The sequence below is a fragment of the Amblyraja radiata genome, chromosome 10, assembly GCF_010909765.2.
Source record: "Amblyraja radiata isolate CabotCenter1 chromosome 10, sAmbRad1.1.pri, whole genome shotgun sequence".
Taxonomy (NCBI): domain Eukaryota; kingdom Metazoa; phylum Chordata; class Chondrichthyes; order Rajiformes; family Rajidae; genus Amblyraja; species Amblyraja radiata.
Window position 1 is genome coordinate 10,563,132 of NC_045965.1, and position 16,457 is coordinate 10,579,588.

General features: G+C 42.1%; 2 protein-coding genes across 2 annotated transcripts in view; one reads left to right on the forward strand and one right to left on the reverse strand.

Moving 5' to 3' along the window:
* The window catches only part of cdc73 (cell division cycle 73), a 275,800-nt gene that overhangs the window by 167,608 nt on the left and 91,735 nt on the right, over positions 1–16,457 (reverse strand). The gene's annotated exons all lie outside the window — the stretch shown is intronic.
* b3galt2 (beta-1,3-galactosyltransferase 2) lies at positions 244–11,468 on the forward strand. Its single transcript, XM_033027998.1, has 2 exons — positions 244–831; positions 8,711–11,468. The coding sequence occupies exon 2, from the start codon at positions 9,046–9,048 to the stop codon at positions 10,318–10,320; it is 1,275 nt and encodes a 424-aa protein (XP_032883889.1). The 5' UTR covers positions 244–831; positions 8,711–9,045; the 3' UTR covers positions 10,321–11,468.

Genomic DNA, 16,457 nt, shown 5'->3' on the forward strand with positions numbered 1-16,457 from the left:
ATCATGACAGACAAGTCATAGCAACTCATAAAATAAGCATGGGTTAAGCAGAAGATATTTTTATTTTCACAAAATGTGGATGAGGGGGCAGTGCTGTAAAATAACGATCTGCTATCAAAGACCTGCTCTCTGTTTATTTTGCTGCTGAATAAATATTCAATGACAAATGCATGTACAGTATGTATTCCTTCATCCGACACCAGAAGTCCTGCAGCAGCACGGTTAGTGAAGACGGAAAATAAATTAATACAGTAATGATCACGTGGGAGTCTTCTGTATACTGACGTTTCAGACCGCTGTCAGAGGACATGGTCTGTCAAAAGCAGATCCCGTCTTGCCTTGCATTCATGCTGCAAGGAGAACAGAATCAAACGCACTCGGCAAGAGCACAGCCACACAATCTTGCCTTAGCAGCCGAGCAACCCAAAGGAATGAACGGGGCTTCGATAATATGCTGCGTACAGCCGGAGAATCCGTCCACACGCAGGGCTACTGCTTTCTGCTGCTGATGCCTATAAAATCCAAACAAGCAGGAGGACAGCTGAGGATTGCGGGACTGCATCACTTGACTAAAGAGCTGACGATGGGGTCTCCAGCGTGGCTACTGTGCTGAGCAACTGTCATCAGTAGTGCTTTTGTGCAGGCAGTTCTGTGCAATCAACGGGCAGGAATGAGCAGGCAGATGGGCAGACAAAAGTAAAAATTAAGCACCTGCCGAATTAGCCCATATACGCCCATGCTCAGCAGCAGTGTCTTGCTTTCATGGTCAGCCAAAAGCATGCTCGCAGCCGACGTATGCATCTCTAACCATAAAGGACCCGATAAAGAAAGGTACGTTAAAGCTTATTGATGCTATTCTTATGCTTTCGACTTGCCTCAAGAACAAGGGAACCATTGTTTGTGTGCTGGGTAATGCGTTTGACTAGTGATGAGAAAATGAACAGATTAAATTCACTGTTTCTCGTAATCTCCAGTCTAAAGAAAATGGAAGACAGCAACTTCAAAGAGCAGTACAGGAATTTTTGTTTTGAAGTGATGGTGCCTCGGAATAATTTTAGTTTTCGATTCTAGAGGTATTTCCAGTTTTCAAGTAGCTCAAATAAATAGCTTAACTACAATGCCCGCGAGTGGGTAATTGTAGATGAAAAGAAATAAAAAATGGAAAAAACTCAAATTATATTTGTTAAAACAACAAAAGTAGAGCACACAATCTCGGTTCATTTCCTTGTTGGGATTAGACTATAGAGGCTGAATAAATGGTTATCTTTCAGAGCAGCATAGTAAGTTTATAACGTTATATAATCTGTGAGCTACCCAAACTAAAACATCCGGCAAAGAAAAACACCAATTTCTATTTGCAATTCAAAACGGTCCAATCTGAAATGAATAAAAAATTATCATCACCCCTCAAATATCTGTTGTATCGCAGATTTATTTATGCCCATTTAAAACTTATAAATTTGTTTTATCAAAATGACAATTCACTTGGTCTGAATTAAAGCAACAAATGACAAATATCATAGCAGTTCCATTTTAAATATGCTCAATATGCAACCCTGGTCTCTGTTAAATCTTAGTTAAATATAATACTGGAGACAGTGCTTGGCTCAAGCATCAATCAGCAGACTGCAATGAATCATTAAACAGCTTTAGATATAAAAGCAGTTGCTGCTCCCACAGCAATGTTACATTCTAATAACACCTCGGCACAAATGAACGTGCCTCGAAGTAGAATGTAATGACATTTAATAAGTAACTCCAGAGACTTACGGGCTTTAATGTGCGATTCGTGGCTAGTCAAATTTAATGTCTGATTTGAAAAGAACATTAAAAACCGTTAAGAACATGGTAGGATACAAAGGATGCTGGAAAACAAAACCTTCCAACTTTCTTATTATTATGTGAAACAGGGAAATAAAAAAACACTTCAAATATTGTGGTAGTGACTGGGAAAGGCAGCTTATGTGCGCTGTATACTACCATCTAGTGTCCAGCAATGCTATGGATTTCGAGCAAAGGGGTAAGTGCCATCAAGTTGCAACTGTAAAACCTCCTGCTTTCATTTTTTTTTTAAATCGGCAATAATACAGCAAATTATTTTATCTCAGACTAGTATATTATGACAATGGTGAAGCAAGATTTATTTTAGAAAAAAACTCTTTAGAAAATTCTGGAAAAATTCTGCAGGCTTCAAAACATCTTCCAATTTTTCAATGTTCCATTAAGTAATTGCCATTCCCCAACAGGCTATCCACGAATTACCCAACAGACGGTAACATTTGAAGTCCACTGAAGAATATAGACACAAAAAGAATAAAGCCTTGAAAATTGGAAACTGAACAAGAGCTAACAACTATATCTGAATTTCTTATAAATTGTGGGAACAAAAATTGGTATTCCATTACAAAAGTTCCACCACACAAAAATCTCTTCAATAAAAAAAAAAATCATACAATGCTCAGGATGACAACCATTAAACACATTGCCAACATTTTTAAGTGTAATAACCTCAAAAGTACAAATCTTAAGTTGGGAAATTTTCCAAAATTTGGATGCTTAGTCAATTATTCTAAATTCAAATAACAATCCACTGTGGGTATGTTTTAATAACAGCTATGTAATGTAAAGATCTGACAAATATCCAAATGAATTTGGAATTTGGAATTAACCATATAAAAAGCCACAAACAACACAACAGCATCCTGCTGCTAAGATCAGCAGTCTCTAAAATTTAATGTAGAAAATTGATCTCCAAAGTAATGACAGGTGTGGAAACTACTTCAGTGCTCCCTATTTGCACAATAACAAAGATTTCTAGGAACTTCGTCACGAGGACTGTCAACGATGTTAAAGTTAAAAAATGCTCTTAAGACTTAGAATATTTTTTTCCTTCAATACTAATTTTAGAAAATTCATATTTAGTTTTCATCAATTCAGTTATATACTTCAAAAATAAATTACTTTTGTAAGTACATTCTACTCTTGACCAGCAAATTTATGTTTAAAAAAGTGAAATATATGCCAACTAACCTCAGCAAATATCAGCCACCTCACCTCAGTATAGTCAAGAAATTTTGAAATTCATTTTGAAATTATTTTTAACTTTCTAATATCATGTGTGTACATTATTCACAAGAGGAGAAGTTTGGTACGTTTCTTTCTGTTAGATAAAATATGCAAAAAAATTGATGAGAATGTTTTATTTCTCCCAGCAAGGCGCCAGCAGTCTTAAGTAAAACTTTAAAAACAATTGCTCGACCCACTGAGTTACTCCAGAATTTATGCTTTTTTTTTGCAAACCAAGCATCTGCAGTTCCTTCTTTCTAAACAAAGATATGAAATCGCAAAGAATAACATGAATGTAATGTAAATGGACTACCGATGGATATTACCTAGTGCTGTTTTCTCTCCTTCTGAATATATTTTTTCACCCAGCTGTAGTCAGGATCGAACCTGGGTCTCTAGGAACTCTACCGCTGCACCACTGTGTTGTTGTTTGTGCTTACTCTACATTAGCTTATACAGAATTAATAGTTGATAAAGTTTATCTTCTAGAATAACACTTGCATCACCTCAGCCTCACTCAAATGTACCAGTAGCCTAACAGCCAAAGACAGTCTATTGAACAAATCTCTTTAATATTTTGTTCATTCGCCATCTGTTGCTTTGCTGAATGCGTTTCATCACAGGAAGGCATATGCTGGCTGTTAATTTAGTCGCACACTTGTGCAATCACACTTAAAGAACACAAAAGTTGCTCATCCCTCTGGCATCGCTAGATTTTACAATGAAAAACTCCTTATTTATCAATTCAGAAAAGCAAATCCCTCTTCTGCAATCATGAAAAGGTCTCACTCAACTTGTGCTGACAATAGCATGCTAGACGATCCAAGAATGTAGAAACGAGGAACTTCAGATGCTTGACATTCAAGACACAAAATGCTGGAGTAACTGATTGGAATCAGTCTGAAGAAGGGTCCCAACCCGAAACGTCACCTATCCATGTTCTCCAGGGATCTGCCTAACCCGCTGAGTTACTCCAGCACTTTGTGTTTATCTAAGAATGTCTTCAAATTCATATTTACTCCAAGAATGTCAACACGTTTGAAATGCTTTCTCATTAAATCAGTTCTAAATACTTTACTCATTCAAAGTCAGGTTCTACATATTGATCGCCATTCATCTTCCAGCAATGTTTTGCACAAAATAAGTCTACTGTAGTGGCCTGGTCAAGGTAAGGAAAAGGCCGGACACCAGGCGGATTCTAAAGAAGCTTTTTAATGGTAGCAGTACGAGAACACACACACGACACCCTTATCTCCGCCCCTGGGGAGTCGTCAGGAAACCCCGTATCTCCGCCCCTGGGGAGTCGTCAGGAAACCCCGTATCTCCGCCCCTGGGGAGTCGTCAGGAAACCCCGTGGCAGACCAACGCCCCTGTCCCTCAATCGGCGAGGGGGATGATCCAAGGAGTGGCCTACCCCCCAGGGACCGCCACAGGACCCCCCCCAAGTACCCGAGGTACGAAACGGACAGGAGGGCGTACACGGCGGCCAGCCCGGGTGCACACAACGCTCGGCCCTGGAACAGGCGCCTGGTCAACAAGTGCGGGGGACGAAGTAGCCAGAGGAGGAGGTACCCTAGACAGGGGCCGCCCTCGCTTTCGGGGCAGCGCTACCAGCGCCGGCCGATCGATATCGATATGTGCTGGCTTCAACCGCGCAACTGAAACAGTCTCACGCCGACCCCCAATGTCCAGGACGAAAGTCGACGAGCCATGTTCCAAGACCCGGAAGGGACCTTCGTACGGCCGCTGTAGAGGTGTCCGATGTGCATCCCTGCGCAGAAAAACAAACTGGCAGTTCTCCAGAGCAGAGGGAACGTGCGGACGGAAGGACCCATGACGAGACGTGGGCACCGGCGCCAGCTTGCCCACCGTCTGCCGAAGACGTTGCAGAGCGTTCGAAGGCTGCTCCACCTGGCCACGTGCCGGCGGGATGAACTCCCCGGGCACCGTTAACGGAGACCCATACACCAACTCGGCGGAGGAGGAGGCCAAGTCCTCCTTGGGCGCGGTGCGTATCCCCAGCAAAACCCACGGTAGAGCGTCTACCCAGTCTGGGTCAGTGAGCCGCGCCATCAGGGCACCCTTAAGCTGCCGGTGAAACCGCTCCACTAGGCCGTTCGACTGTGGGTGGTACGCCGTCGTGTGGTGCAGACGAACACCCAGGAGGCGTGCCATGGCCGACCACAGCTCTGACGTGAACTGAGGCCCCCGGTCGGACGTTATGTCCAGTGGAACACCGAACCGGGCGATCCAGTGCGCCAGCAATGCTCGAGCACAGGTGGTTGTTGTGGAATTCTGTAGCGGAATGGCTTCAGGCCACCGCGTGAAGCGGTCCACAACGGTGAATAGGTACGTCATGCCCTGGGACGACGGCAGCGGCCCCACGATGTCCACATGAATGTGGTCGAAACGTTCGGGGTCACCAGTGTAGTGGCCTGGTCGAGGTCAGGAAAAGGCCGGACACCAGGCGGATTCTAAAGAAGCTTTTTAATGGTAGCAGTACGAGAACACACACACGACACCCTTATCTCCGCCCCTGGGGAGTCGTCAGGAAACCCCGTATCTCCGCCCCTGGGGAGTCGTCAGGAAACCCCGTATCTCCGCCCCTGGGGAGTCGTCAGGAAACCCCGTGGCAGACCAACGCCCCTGTCCCTCAATCGGCGAGGGGGATGATCCAAGGAGTGGCCTACCCCCCAGGGACCGCCACACTACGAGAGTAGGCCATTTTTCACAAACCAATGTACAAATAAATAAATATACATGTGCCCTATTTTCTACATTCTGAAAGTATTAAGACAAGAGAGAATAATTCCAAGCATATGCCTTCAGTTTGCTGAATACTTGATTAAGAAAGGCAGGTATCCAGCTGTCAATCACATACAAGTTTTAATTAACAGAGTCAATATAATTTGAAATCCACTCCAACGCAGACAAATTAAAGTCAAGTAATCAGTTCGATTTAAATCCCCAAAATGTCTCTGTGAAACGATTGAAAAGGAACTTTAGAAAATATCCACACTGAAAACCGGCAAATTTCTTGGAGTAAAGCCCATGGGCCACAGGAACTAGAAGATTCTCAACCCGATTTAGATTTTGAATCTAAGCTGGTGTCAGAAAGGATAAAGAGCAACAGATTTCTACCTTTTAGGAAAGCAACTATTACATGTTTTGCACTTCTGTGGAGGTCAATCAAGTATAACCTTTCCTTCTGTTTCCACATAGATTAGATCAGCAAAGTCGCCGACTTCAAGAAAAAAAAGCTGAGTGATTCATATGAATTTCTTTCCTAACAGGCATATCTTTCACTCGGTTGTTTTGAATGTGTGAATGCACCCTTCACTGCTCTACGCATTACAATTTAGCACAATTACATTAAAATAAATTTACAACATCAGGACATTTCTTGCAGGAGAGTAACTTCAATATAATAATATTGAAGAAGCACAGAAGATAAAGATTTTCAGAGTTCGGGCCCAATGGACTAAATAAGCTCATTTCCACACATTGAAACATTAAGTGTTAATAATTTGATGCATATTATAAGTGAATTGCAATGTTATATTGGGTCAGTAAATGTTGTATCAATCGCACTATAATTTATTGTAAAAGTTATCAAATTTTATGACTACATTTATCATCGTGCAAACTTGCCACAGCAGGCAAAGCACCTTAACAACAATCATCCATTCACTTGACATTTCTTTAATTATGTCACTGTACTTTAAATAATACAAGATTAAAGTCATTAATCTGTGGAGCATTCTCCATTTGTTTGGTCGCTGAACATTTCGGATTACCTCCAATTCAATTCGGTTTTGCTTTAGAGCTAAAAATTGTGGAGCCAAATGTGGATACTCTATAAGATTCAGAGAAGTTGTTTCATTACTTTAAAATGCCCACTTATTTACAATGCACATGACGGCCACAATGCAATGCCGATCAAGAGCTGATATCCATTTCTTACTGCTACCTAAAATACACGAAAGAAATCCAAAACACAATTTTGTTTTAATCTTACGTTTTTTAAGATTAAATATTGCTAAATGATTGGGCAGATGGAATTTGTACAGGATGTTAAAATATAAAGGGGAATTGAATAATTCTTAAAATATGAGAAAACATATTGCAGTCTGAAATAAATAAAAGACCGTTTTCAATATATAAAGCAGTCACTGACCTCCTTCCAATGGAAAATATTAAACTGAACATTTTTCAAGTGGGTTCAATAAAATTAATTATGATTCCATATTTAATATTCAAAATCATAGAAATCTAAATGCTTAAGTCTTTGGCTTTTTTTCCCATTATCCAATATTCCCACAAAAGTTTAAGTTCTACATGAATGAATTAATAAATGATAGCCCTTTTGGCCTCAGAATTGGTGTGGTAATCTGCTAACCATTGTGCATGGTTAGGGATGTGTGTGCAGAACTTCAGAAAAAGTATTGTCCATTTATTGCACATTTGTCATTCTATACAATGCATGTTCCCGAATGTTGATAGACTAGCATAAAAAACACCCATCATCTGTAGCTAACCTATTTATTACCTTACTCAATTCAGATTGCATTAATATACGTTATTAAAAATAAATATTTCCTTCTCATTCTAGCTATAGTAAGCCAAGTGCACTGATGGGATAACAAAGCTGATGAACATGATCGGAACTTGTATAAAATTTTCACCCATACAATTACCACAAGGGCAGAAATTGTATCGCGATCACCTTTATTGATTGGACTGCTAGAATTAAAACTGCAGAAAACGATCGCTTCGTCCATTATCCAATTCATGTGAATTAGTTATCGAATGCAGATAGTTCGATCATACATTAAAAAAAAACTAAACTTCCATAGAATGTATTAATCCATTGTTAACTACCTTAAGGGAAAATCTAACGTCCAAATATACCAATCTTTGTATAAAACTGTATCCAATCGAATAGCATGCCATTGATTTCAGATAACATTATAAAATCAACATTAGCCAACTTCTTTTTTTTTTAAATAAACCTACCAGAAACTGGAATAGTTAATTCAATACACAGTTCTGATACCAATAATAGCATTAAAATCACTTTGTTGTCAAAAACATAACAATAAAAGATGAATGCTAAGCCCTGCAAATGACTTGCATGAAAACACAGTCTACAGGTAATAAACGATTATATACGTTCCTGCAAATACTGAACTGTAGCGTGTTTTAATTAATTATGAAATTAATGCGGCACATGATAATTTTATTAGCAATGACAAAGCTGATCTTTTTGGTACATGGCAGATGTCACAAGCCATTCTTGAAGTGGGGATAGTCAATTATAATTTAGTGAGAAGACAGTTTTTGAACGTCATGGTTCTCAAGTAGAGATTTAAAGGTGTATGATAAGAAAATAATGTTTGTCACATATATATGTGTTGAAAGATCTGCAATTAATCCAACATATGAACATAGCTACTAATTGTAATCCTTGGAGAGAAGGAATGGGTGACGTTTCGGATCGAGAGGTCTGAAGGAGGGTCTCGACCTGAAACGTCATCCATTCCTTCTCTCCAGAGATGCTGCCTGTCTCGCTGAGTTTCTCCAGCATGCTGTGCCTATCTTCTGTTCCTTCCTACACAATTGTAATCCGCTCTTTGTATTGCAGCTTTCTTCTGTGGAATACCCAGAACAAAGACGCCACAAATTTGGATATCAAATGCCAGCCGCATCTACTTAAATTGGTGTGTTGCTTTCATGGACCTTCTAACTTTCAGAAAGATGGATTATTTATCAACAGATCTAATTTTAACGAGCTGATAACGGAAAAGGGTCTACAATAGGCCAATTATCCCACGTATTTTCTGAAGAAGCAGCCACCAAAATATATCGTGCTTGGAGCACTTTAATGAGGAAGATCCTTGGCTATCATGCTAAGTAAGGAAACATAACAAGGGCAAGCACCATCAAGGTATTGGTCGCTCCAGAGGGCCCTGCTACAATATGCTTCAGTGGAGAAGACGCTGCTGCTGCTTATTGAAGATGACCTGGAATGTTAAACGGTCTCTGTTTCGGACTCATATTATTGCACTTTTATGCCTAGTGTTTTTGTTCACTGTGTTTCTGCTCATCAATCAGCACGACTGGGTCACGAGCAAAGCTTGGTCGCGAGAAACCGGCTTTTCCGTTTCTCACACTATGAGGGGTATCAGGTCACCAAAAAGTACTGCCAACCAGAGCACAACGAGAAGTGTTTGGAAAGAAAATTCTCAAAAACACAGGATCCATACAGTGAATGACAGCACCGCACTTTCGCTTCTCGATGTAACTGGATTAGGGGATATATTGGGTGCCAATGGGACCACATACAGTGAAAAGAGAACAGGCTTTAATCCCCATCATCATTACAAGTATGTCATTAATGAACCAAACAAATGTGAAGGGGACAGCCCATTCCTAATCGTGCTAATTGCAGCGGAACCTGACCAAACTGAAGCAAGATATGCCATTAGGCAGACCTGGGGAAATGACAGCAATGTTCCTGGATTACGTGTGATACATCTCTTCCTCCTAGGTGTTAGGAAGACCAGTGACACCCTTCAGCAAGCTTTATTGGAAGAAAGCCGACAGCACCATGATATTATTCAGCAAGACTTTCTGGATACATATTACAATCTAACGATTAAAACTCTGATGGGAATGAACTGGGTCACAACATATTGCCCACATGTGCGGTACGTCATGAAGACAGATAGCGACATGTTTGTGAACACGGAGTATTTAATAAACAAACTCCTGAAGCCTTTGCACCCACCACGACACAACTATTTCACTGGGTATCTGATGCGTGGCTACTCACCAAACCGTAACAAGGATAGCAAGTGGTACATGCCTCCAGAGCTCTACCCAAGTGAGCGTTACCCCGTCTTTTGCTCAGGGACTGGTTATGTTTTCTCTGGGGACCTAGCCGAAAAGATTTTCAGAGTCTCTCTGAGTATCAGGCGTTTGCATTTAGAGGATGTCTATGTAGGTATCTGCCTTGCCAAACTGAGAATTGACCCTGTGCCACCACCCAATGAATTCCTTTTCAATCACTGGCGTGTTTCTTATTCCAGCTGTAAATACAGTCATATAATTACCTCCCATCAGTTCCAACCCAATGAATTAATCAAGTACTGGAACCACTTGCAGCAAAACAAGCTCAATGCCTGTGCCAGTATGGCAAAAGATAAAGGCCACAGAGGACATGGTAGGAACCGCGCAAAGAAAATGCACTGATGCATAATCCAAATCTAAGATTCCCAATCTTCACTGAATTATCCAAGCATGTATAAAAACAACGTTTGAAGTCAATGCTGTAAAACAAAAACATTTAAAGTTTGCATTTTAAATTAAATTCATCATTTAAAAGTCAAATTGAAAAAGTCGCAAGCGAACAATGGACAATAAATGTTGTGGTGACCTGCTTTTGAAGTTCTCAGTTGACTGAATGTATATGTAAAGCAGACGTTAATTTATGTTAGGCAATGCACAGCAGTGACCTGCACAGAAGTATGGAAAATATCCAAACTTAAGCTAAGTGGCAGCTCCAAATTTTGTTGGTTCACTGTTCAAGTTTTTATCCACCTGATGAAAACGAGTTAATGAATTTTGTCGGAAGTGTAAACTATAATGAAACCACATTTTCAAGAACAATGTACGCACACTTCAAAGATATTCTGCCTTTTAATTGAAAAGGGACCTGAAAAATTAATTCCCCAATCCACTTGGACTACAGAAACAAAGCAAATATGAATAGAACTAGAGGTTACTTTATGAATGGAACTGTATCAATTATTTTAAGATCAACTCTTTCTACCCTTAGATTGTTAATGAAAAGCACCCAAAGCCAAACAATTAGATTGAATAGAAGAACCTTTTCTTGTTATAAAAATTGGAGAAGTTATATTACTTATCTGGATCATACACATGCATCAATATTTGTGTTCGTTCGAACATTCCAGTATATTATTTCTGACCTTAAACTTGTGTATTCTGACGGCAGGAAGAAATGCAAAACTCCCATTTTTAACCTTGTCTATTTATTTGAAAAACATTTAACTCATCCCTCTTTGTGTTGTGATATATCTCCTTTAGTTTATGAAGGAAGTTTGTGCAGGCGCCAATGGAGCTTTATTAATGCAATAATTTGCCTTTAATTTGAAGGTCAATGATGTTCTTATCTTGCTGACAGGTTATGGTACTTGGTTTCCTTTTTTACCAGTGGCTCTATTGTACATTATTATGCTTTATCTGCTGTGATCAATGCCAAGATCAATGTTCAGCTCCAAAGGTTGAATTGAAGGCTTGGAGATGATTACTAAATCACTACTGGAAACAAAAAACTTGTGTTTGATGGACACCATTAAAATAATTCTGGAATGCAACTGAAATGTTTTGTGTCATAAACTGAAAATGCGTTGTGGTAGATGTCTGTGGTATATTCCACTACATCAAATATAAGTCCTTAAAATAATTTGGCACCTGCGTAGATATGAATAGTTTTCCTTTCACATATTCAGCCAGTATTGTTTATACTCATTAAGAGGGACCATTTAGAATATATCATTAACGTCACCAAATGTTTTACTGTTTGGAATAATGGAATATTTCATTTCCTTTAAAACTTGAGATCCAAGCGAAATCCACGTTATGAATCATTGAATAACTCAGAGAACAAATCAGTTTAAGCGACTGAGAATTCGAAGCTCTTTACCAAAAGCCCAAGTCACAAAATGAATTATTTTTGTCAAAACTCTTCAATCTACATTCAAACTTCATAATAAATGCTTCAGACCAGTACAGAGTATAAAACTGAGCAAAATAACAATTCAACAAGAATGTAAAATTTGCTCCTGAATTTTACTACTATTTTCTTCAAAATATTCCTGGGCTTTTATAAACTGATAGAGGATGCACAAAATATCATCTTGGTATTCTTTACATGCAGAACTGACCATTAATCTTCCTGGACAGAAAGAACTACAGATAGAACACAAGTAACTCAGCAGATCAGGCAGCCTCTCCAGAGGACATTGCGACATTTATGGCCAGGACCCTTCTTCAGTCCTTTCTAGCTTCCATTACAAATCTCCTTCTGTTCCCAAACCCATCCACAAGAATAACCATTGTCCGGAAGAATATTCCAGGCTGGCTTCAAATCCTCCCCTGGTTCTTGTTTCCCCTATACAGGTGCACAACCTTTTATCCGAAGATCCAAATAACGAAAACCTCCGAATAGCGGCCATTTTTTCGGTCCTTGAAGAAAGGTCCTTGAAAACGTTCACCGAGGGCGGCCCGCAGAGGTGACAGCGGAACCTCCGGTCGGTCCTCGAAGAAAGGGGAACTAAATCCCCATTCATAAAAGAGAAGATGAGGGTATATTGCGCGGGAGGGTTAATAATTGACAATATGCTGCTGCCTGCCCGCTGAATTAAAAAGTTCCCACGGTAGACTCACGATATACAGTGTTTCGTGAGTCTTGCGTGGGAACATTTTAACTCAGCGGGCAGGCAGCAGCAGATTGTCGCTCGCTTCAGTATCACCCCACCTACACCCCTCTGCTTCCCGGCCATGTGTGTGACCCCTTCCCTCCCCTCTCCAGCTCCCCGCCCATTGCACCGGCGCGGGGGCTTTGCACTGTCTTCACGTCGGCGATTGCAGCAGGACCGTGTCAGGACCAACGGGACACCGACCACCAGGCCCACCGCAAGCACGGAGATCCCAGAGACCCACAGCCAACAGCAGCCCAGCCCAGCCCCGCTCCAACTACAGAGGAACCTGGGTTGCGGATGACGGGGCGCAGCTCGGGGCGTCGTAGGGGCCCATCGGGGAGCGGCCACTCAAAGCCACGCCGGGAGATGTAGGGCCCTGCCCCGGTCTTGATGTTGGAGCCCCCGGCGGGCGCTAGCAAGTCCGCGGCAATTTACAGCCGCGCCGGGCGTTGTAAGGCCCCCCTCCAGGTCACTCTCAACCTCTATGATGTTTGCTCTCAACCCCGTAATTCGGGCGGGAGAAGTCGCCGCTGCCGGTGCCCCGCAAAGCAGTCTCCCACCGGAGACCCGCGAGCTCCCGGTGTCACCATCCACCGGAGTCGGGTCGCAGCAGCTCGCCCCCGCAACTCTCCACGCTCCGAAGCTGGCTAGCTCCACGGAGGTAGGTCCGTAGGTCCACAGTTCCCACCGCCGCCCACCGACCCCCAGGCCCACTGCAAGCACGGAGATCCCAGAGACCCACAGCCAGCAGCAACTCCAGCCCAGCCCCGCTCCAACTCCAGAGGAACACGTAGGGGCAGAAGCTGATGGTGTGCAAGGTACGTCTTGTTCTTGGGGTGGCGGATGAGGGGGCGCAGCTCGGGCTGTGGGCGAACTGCCACTTGTCGCTGTAGCGGCCAAAGATCATAGAGGAGCTCCTCTATGATCTTTGGTAGCGGCCCATCGGGGAGCGGATTCCTCTGGAGTTGGAGGGGGAGGGGGGTATTGTGCTGTTTGATCGCCCCCTGCTATCCCAGGGACAGGGAGACACAGCGGCTTTTTAGACTGGTGGGCAATCACTTCCAAAGTTCTGCCCACACAGTCAGTACACTTCTCCTACACTGTATTTCATACAAACATTTATTCTGCATGAAAAAACGACATTGAAGACTCAAACTCGCGATCGAGTAACTGCCAGGATCAAGGCGCAAACTCGCGACCTTGCGGATATGAGCCGAGCACTCTACCACTGAGCCAGCCATTAAAATCTACGCTAAAAAAATTCCATTCCGAAGACCGACAAATTCTGAATTACGAAAAGTGTCTGGTCCCAAGGCTTTCGGATAAAAGGTTGTGCACCTGTACTGGGTAAAATACTCATTTTTTTACGCTATCTATTCCTCTTATGGTCTTACACACCTCTATAAGATCTCCCTCATCCTCCTGCGCTCCAAGGAATAAAGTCCTAGCCTGCCCAACCTTTCCCTATAGCTCAAGCCCTCAAGTCCTGGCAGCAACCTCGTAAATCTTTTCCACACCTTTTCCAGCTTAACAGGGCAACAAAAACTGAACACTATACTCCAGATCTGGCCTCAACATTGTCTTGTACAACTGTAACGTAACCTCCTAATTTCTGTATTCAATACTCTGACTAATGAAGGCCAATGTGCCAAAAGCCTTCTTGACCATTTCTCCAGCCTCAGCTGACAATTCTCAGTTACCTGCACTCTTCCAATCCTAGTTAAGATTCATAGGAAGATAAAGCATGGAAACAGACCTTTTGACCCACTGGGTTTTTGGGATGTGGGAGGAAACCGGAGTCATCAGAGGAAACTCCCCCCCCCCCCCTTCTTCAGACTATGTAAGAAAGGCTTCATCTCTCCTCTGGTAAGAGATTTGATTCATAGAACATAGAACAAAAGAACACAACCAGGCCCTTCGGCCCACAATGTCTGCGCCAAACACAATGCCAAGACCATCACTTACCAACTTACACATAACTCACATCCCTTCATATCCTTGTGCCTATCCAAAAAAGTATTTTAAATGCCACTAATGTATCTGCTTCAACCACCACTTCTGGCAGTGCATTCCAGGCACTCACCACCCTCTATATAAACAAATGGCCCTACATATTGTTAAACTATGCCCCCCCCCCCCCCCCCCACCCCCCTTACAGCTATGCCCTCATGTATTTGATCCTGGGGAAAGGATTATGTCTGTCTACCCTATCTATGCCTCTTATAATGTTATATACATCTATCAGGTTTCCAAACAATCTCCAACATTCAAGAGAAAACAATCCAAGTATGTCCAACCTCTCACTTTAGCTAATACCCTCAAATCCAGGATCCATTGATTGATAGAAAGATACATCATAGAAACAGGCCCTTCGGCCAACGTCAACCATCAATTTGATTTGACTGTTGGGACAAAATTGAATGAGCCGATCCAATTTTATCTGATTAGATTTAGGAATTAGGTCACAGAAACCCAGATCAAGTGTCAGCACCCACCGATAGTTGGACAAATGGTAGGTGTGGCAAATCTAGGACCTAACACTCTCCGCTTTAAAAATACCCACTAACTTGGCCTCCACCACAATCTGAGACAATAAATTCCACAGATTCACAACGCTCTGGCTAAATAAATTCCTCCATCTCCAGTCTAAAGATACGCCCTTTTATTCTGAGGCTGTGCCCTCTGGTCCTAGTGGTCTCCCGTTACTGGAAACATCCTCTCCACATCCACTCAATCTGGGCCTATGGGTCCATAAAATGGACAATAAATTCCACCATGAATTCCACCACCCTCCGGCTAAAGAAATTCCTCCTCATTCCTCCCAAGCTTCCCATCCAGGACCGTTTCTTCCCAACTGTCATCGGGTAACTCAACCACCCTATCAACAACTAGAGAGGGGTTCTGTGCCACCATCTACCTCATTGCAGACCCTCGGACTATCTTTAATGGGACTTAACCTTGCACTATACTTTATTCCCTTAATCTTGTATCTGTACACTGTGGACGGCTCCATTATAATCACGTGTAGTCTTTCCGCTGACTGGATAGCATGCAACAAAAAGCTTTTCATTGTACCTTGATACATGTGACAATAAACTAAACTAATATAAATACACTGTTGATGAAGGCTATTTGATGAATGTGTGGGCCTCAATCAAGTCCCAGAATAGCTGCAAGGGGAAGAGAAGCATTCGTCCCCTCTAGACAATCGGTACCAATGTCTCCTACTCATTCAAGAATGCTGCCTGATGGATTAAGGAGCACAACAGCACAACAATCATCAAGAGCTAAAAGTCAACACCATTCATAACAGACAAAAGATATTTTGTTCAAAGTATAGCAAAGGTTAATGTCGTTTGAAGCAATTCACCAACGTTATCTCAGAAACAAATATGGCTGTGTTTTGGAAATGATCATGTGATATAACTACTTGCTGCAATCTGTTTATTTTATCCACAACTTTGCCATAATTTACAGATGTTCATCTTTTGGTTCAGATCGGCCTCAGTTTGTGTGATTTTAATTCTTAAGCAATGAGATTATGAATGTGGTTAAATATCAGAAATGTTTACAAGAAAAGACACAAAGTGCAAGAGCTATTCAGTGGGTCAGGCAGCATCCCTGGTGGCGTCACCTATCCATGTTCTTTGAAGAATGGTCACACCCCGATTCATCATCTATCTATGTTCTCCAGGGATGCTGACTGACCCACTGGGTTACTCCAGTATTTGGTGTCTGTTTTTGTAAACCAGCATCAGTAGTTCCTAGTTTCTACAATAAATCGGTTCTTCCCCACTGGGCCAGCATATCATTGCGTAATAGAGCTATACACCACAGAAGCAAGCCCTTTGACCTATTTGGACACAAAATGTTGGAGTCACT

What these genes read in the sequence shown, in the direction of transcription:
- b3galt2 (XM_033027998.1), top strand. Translation starts at nt 9,046, where the DNA reads ATGCTTCAGTGGAGAAGACGCTGCTGCTGCTTATTGAAGATGACCTGG.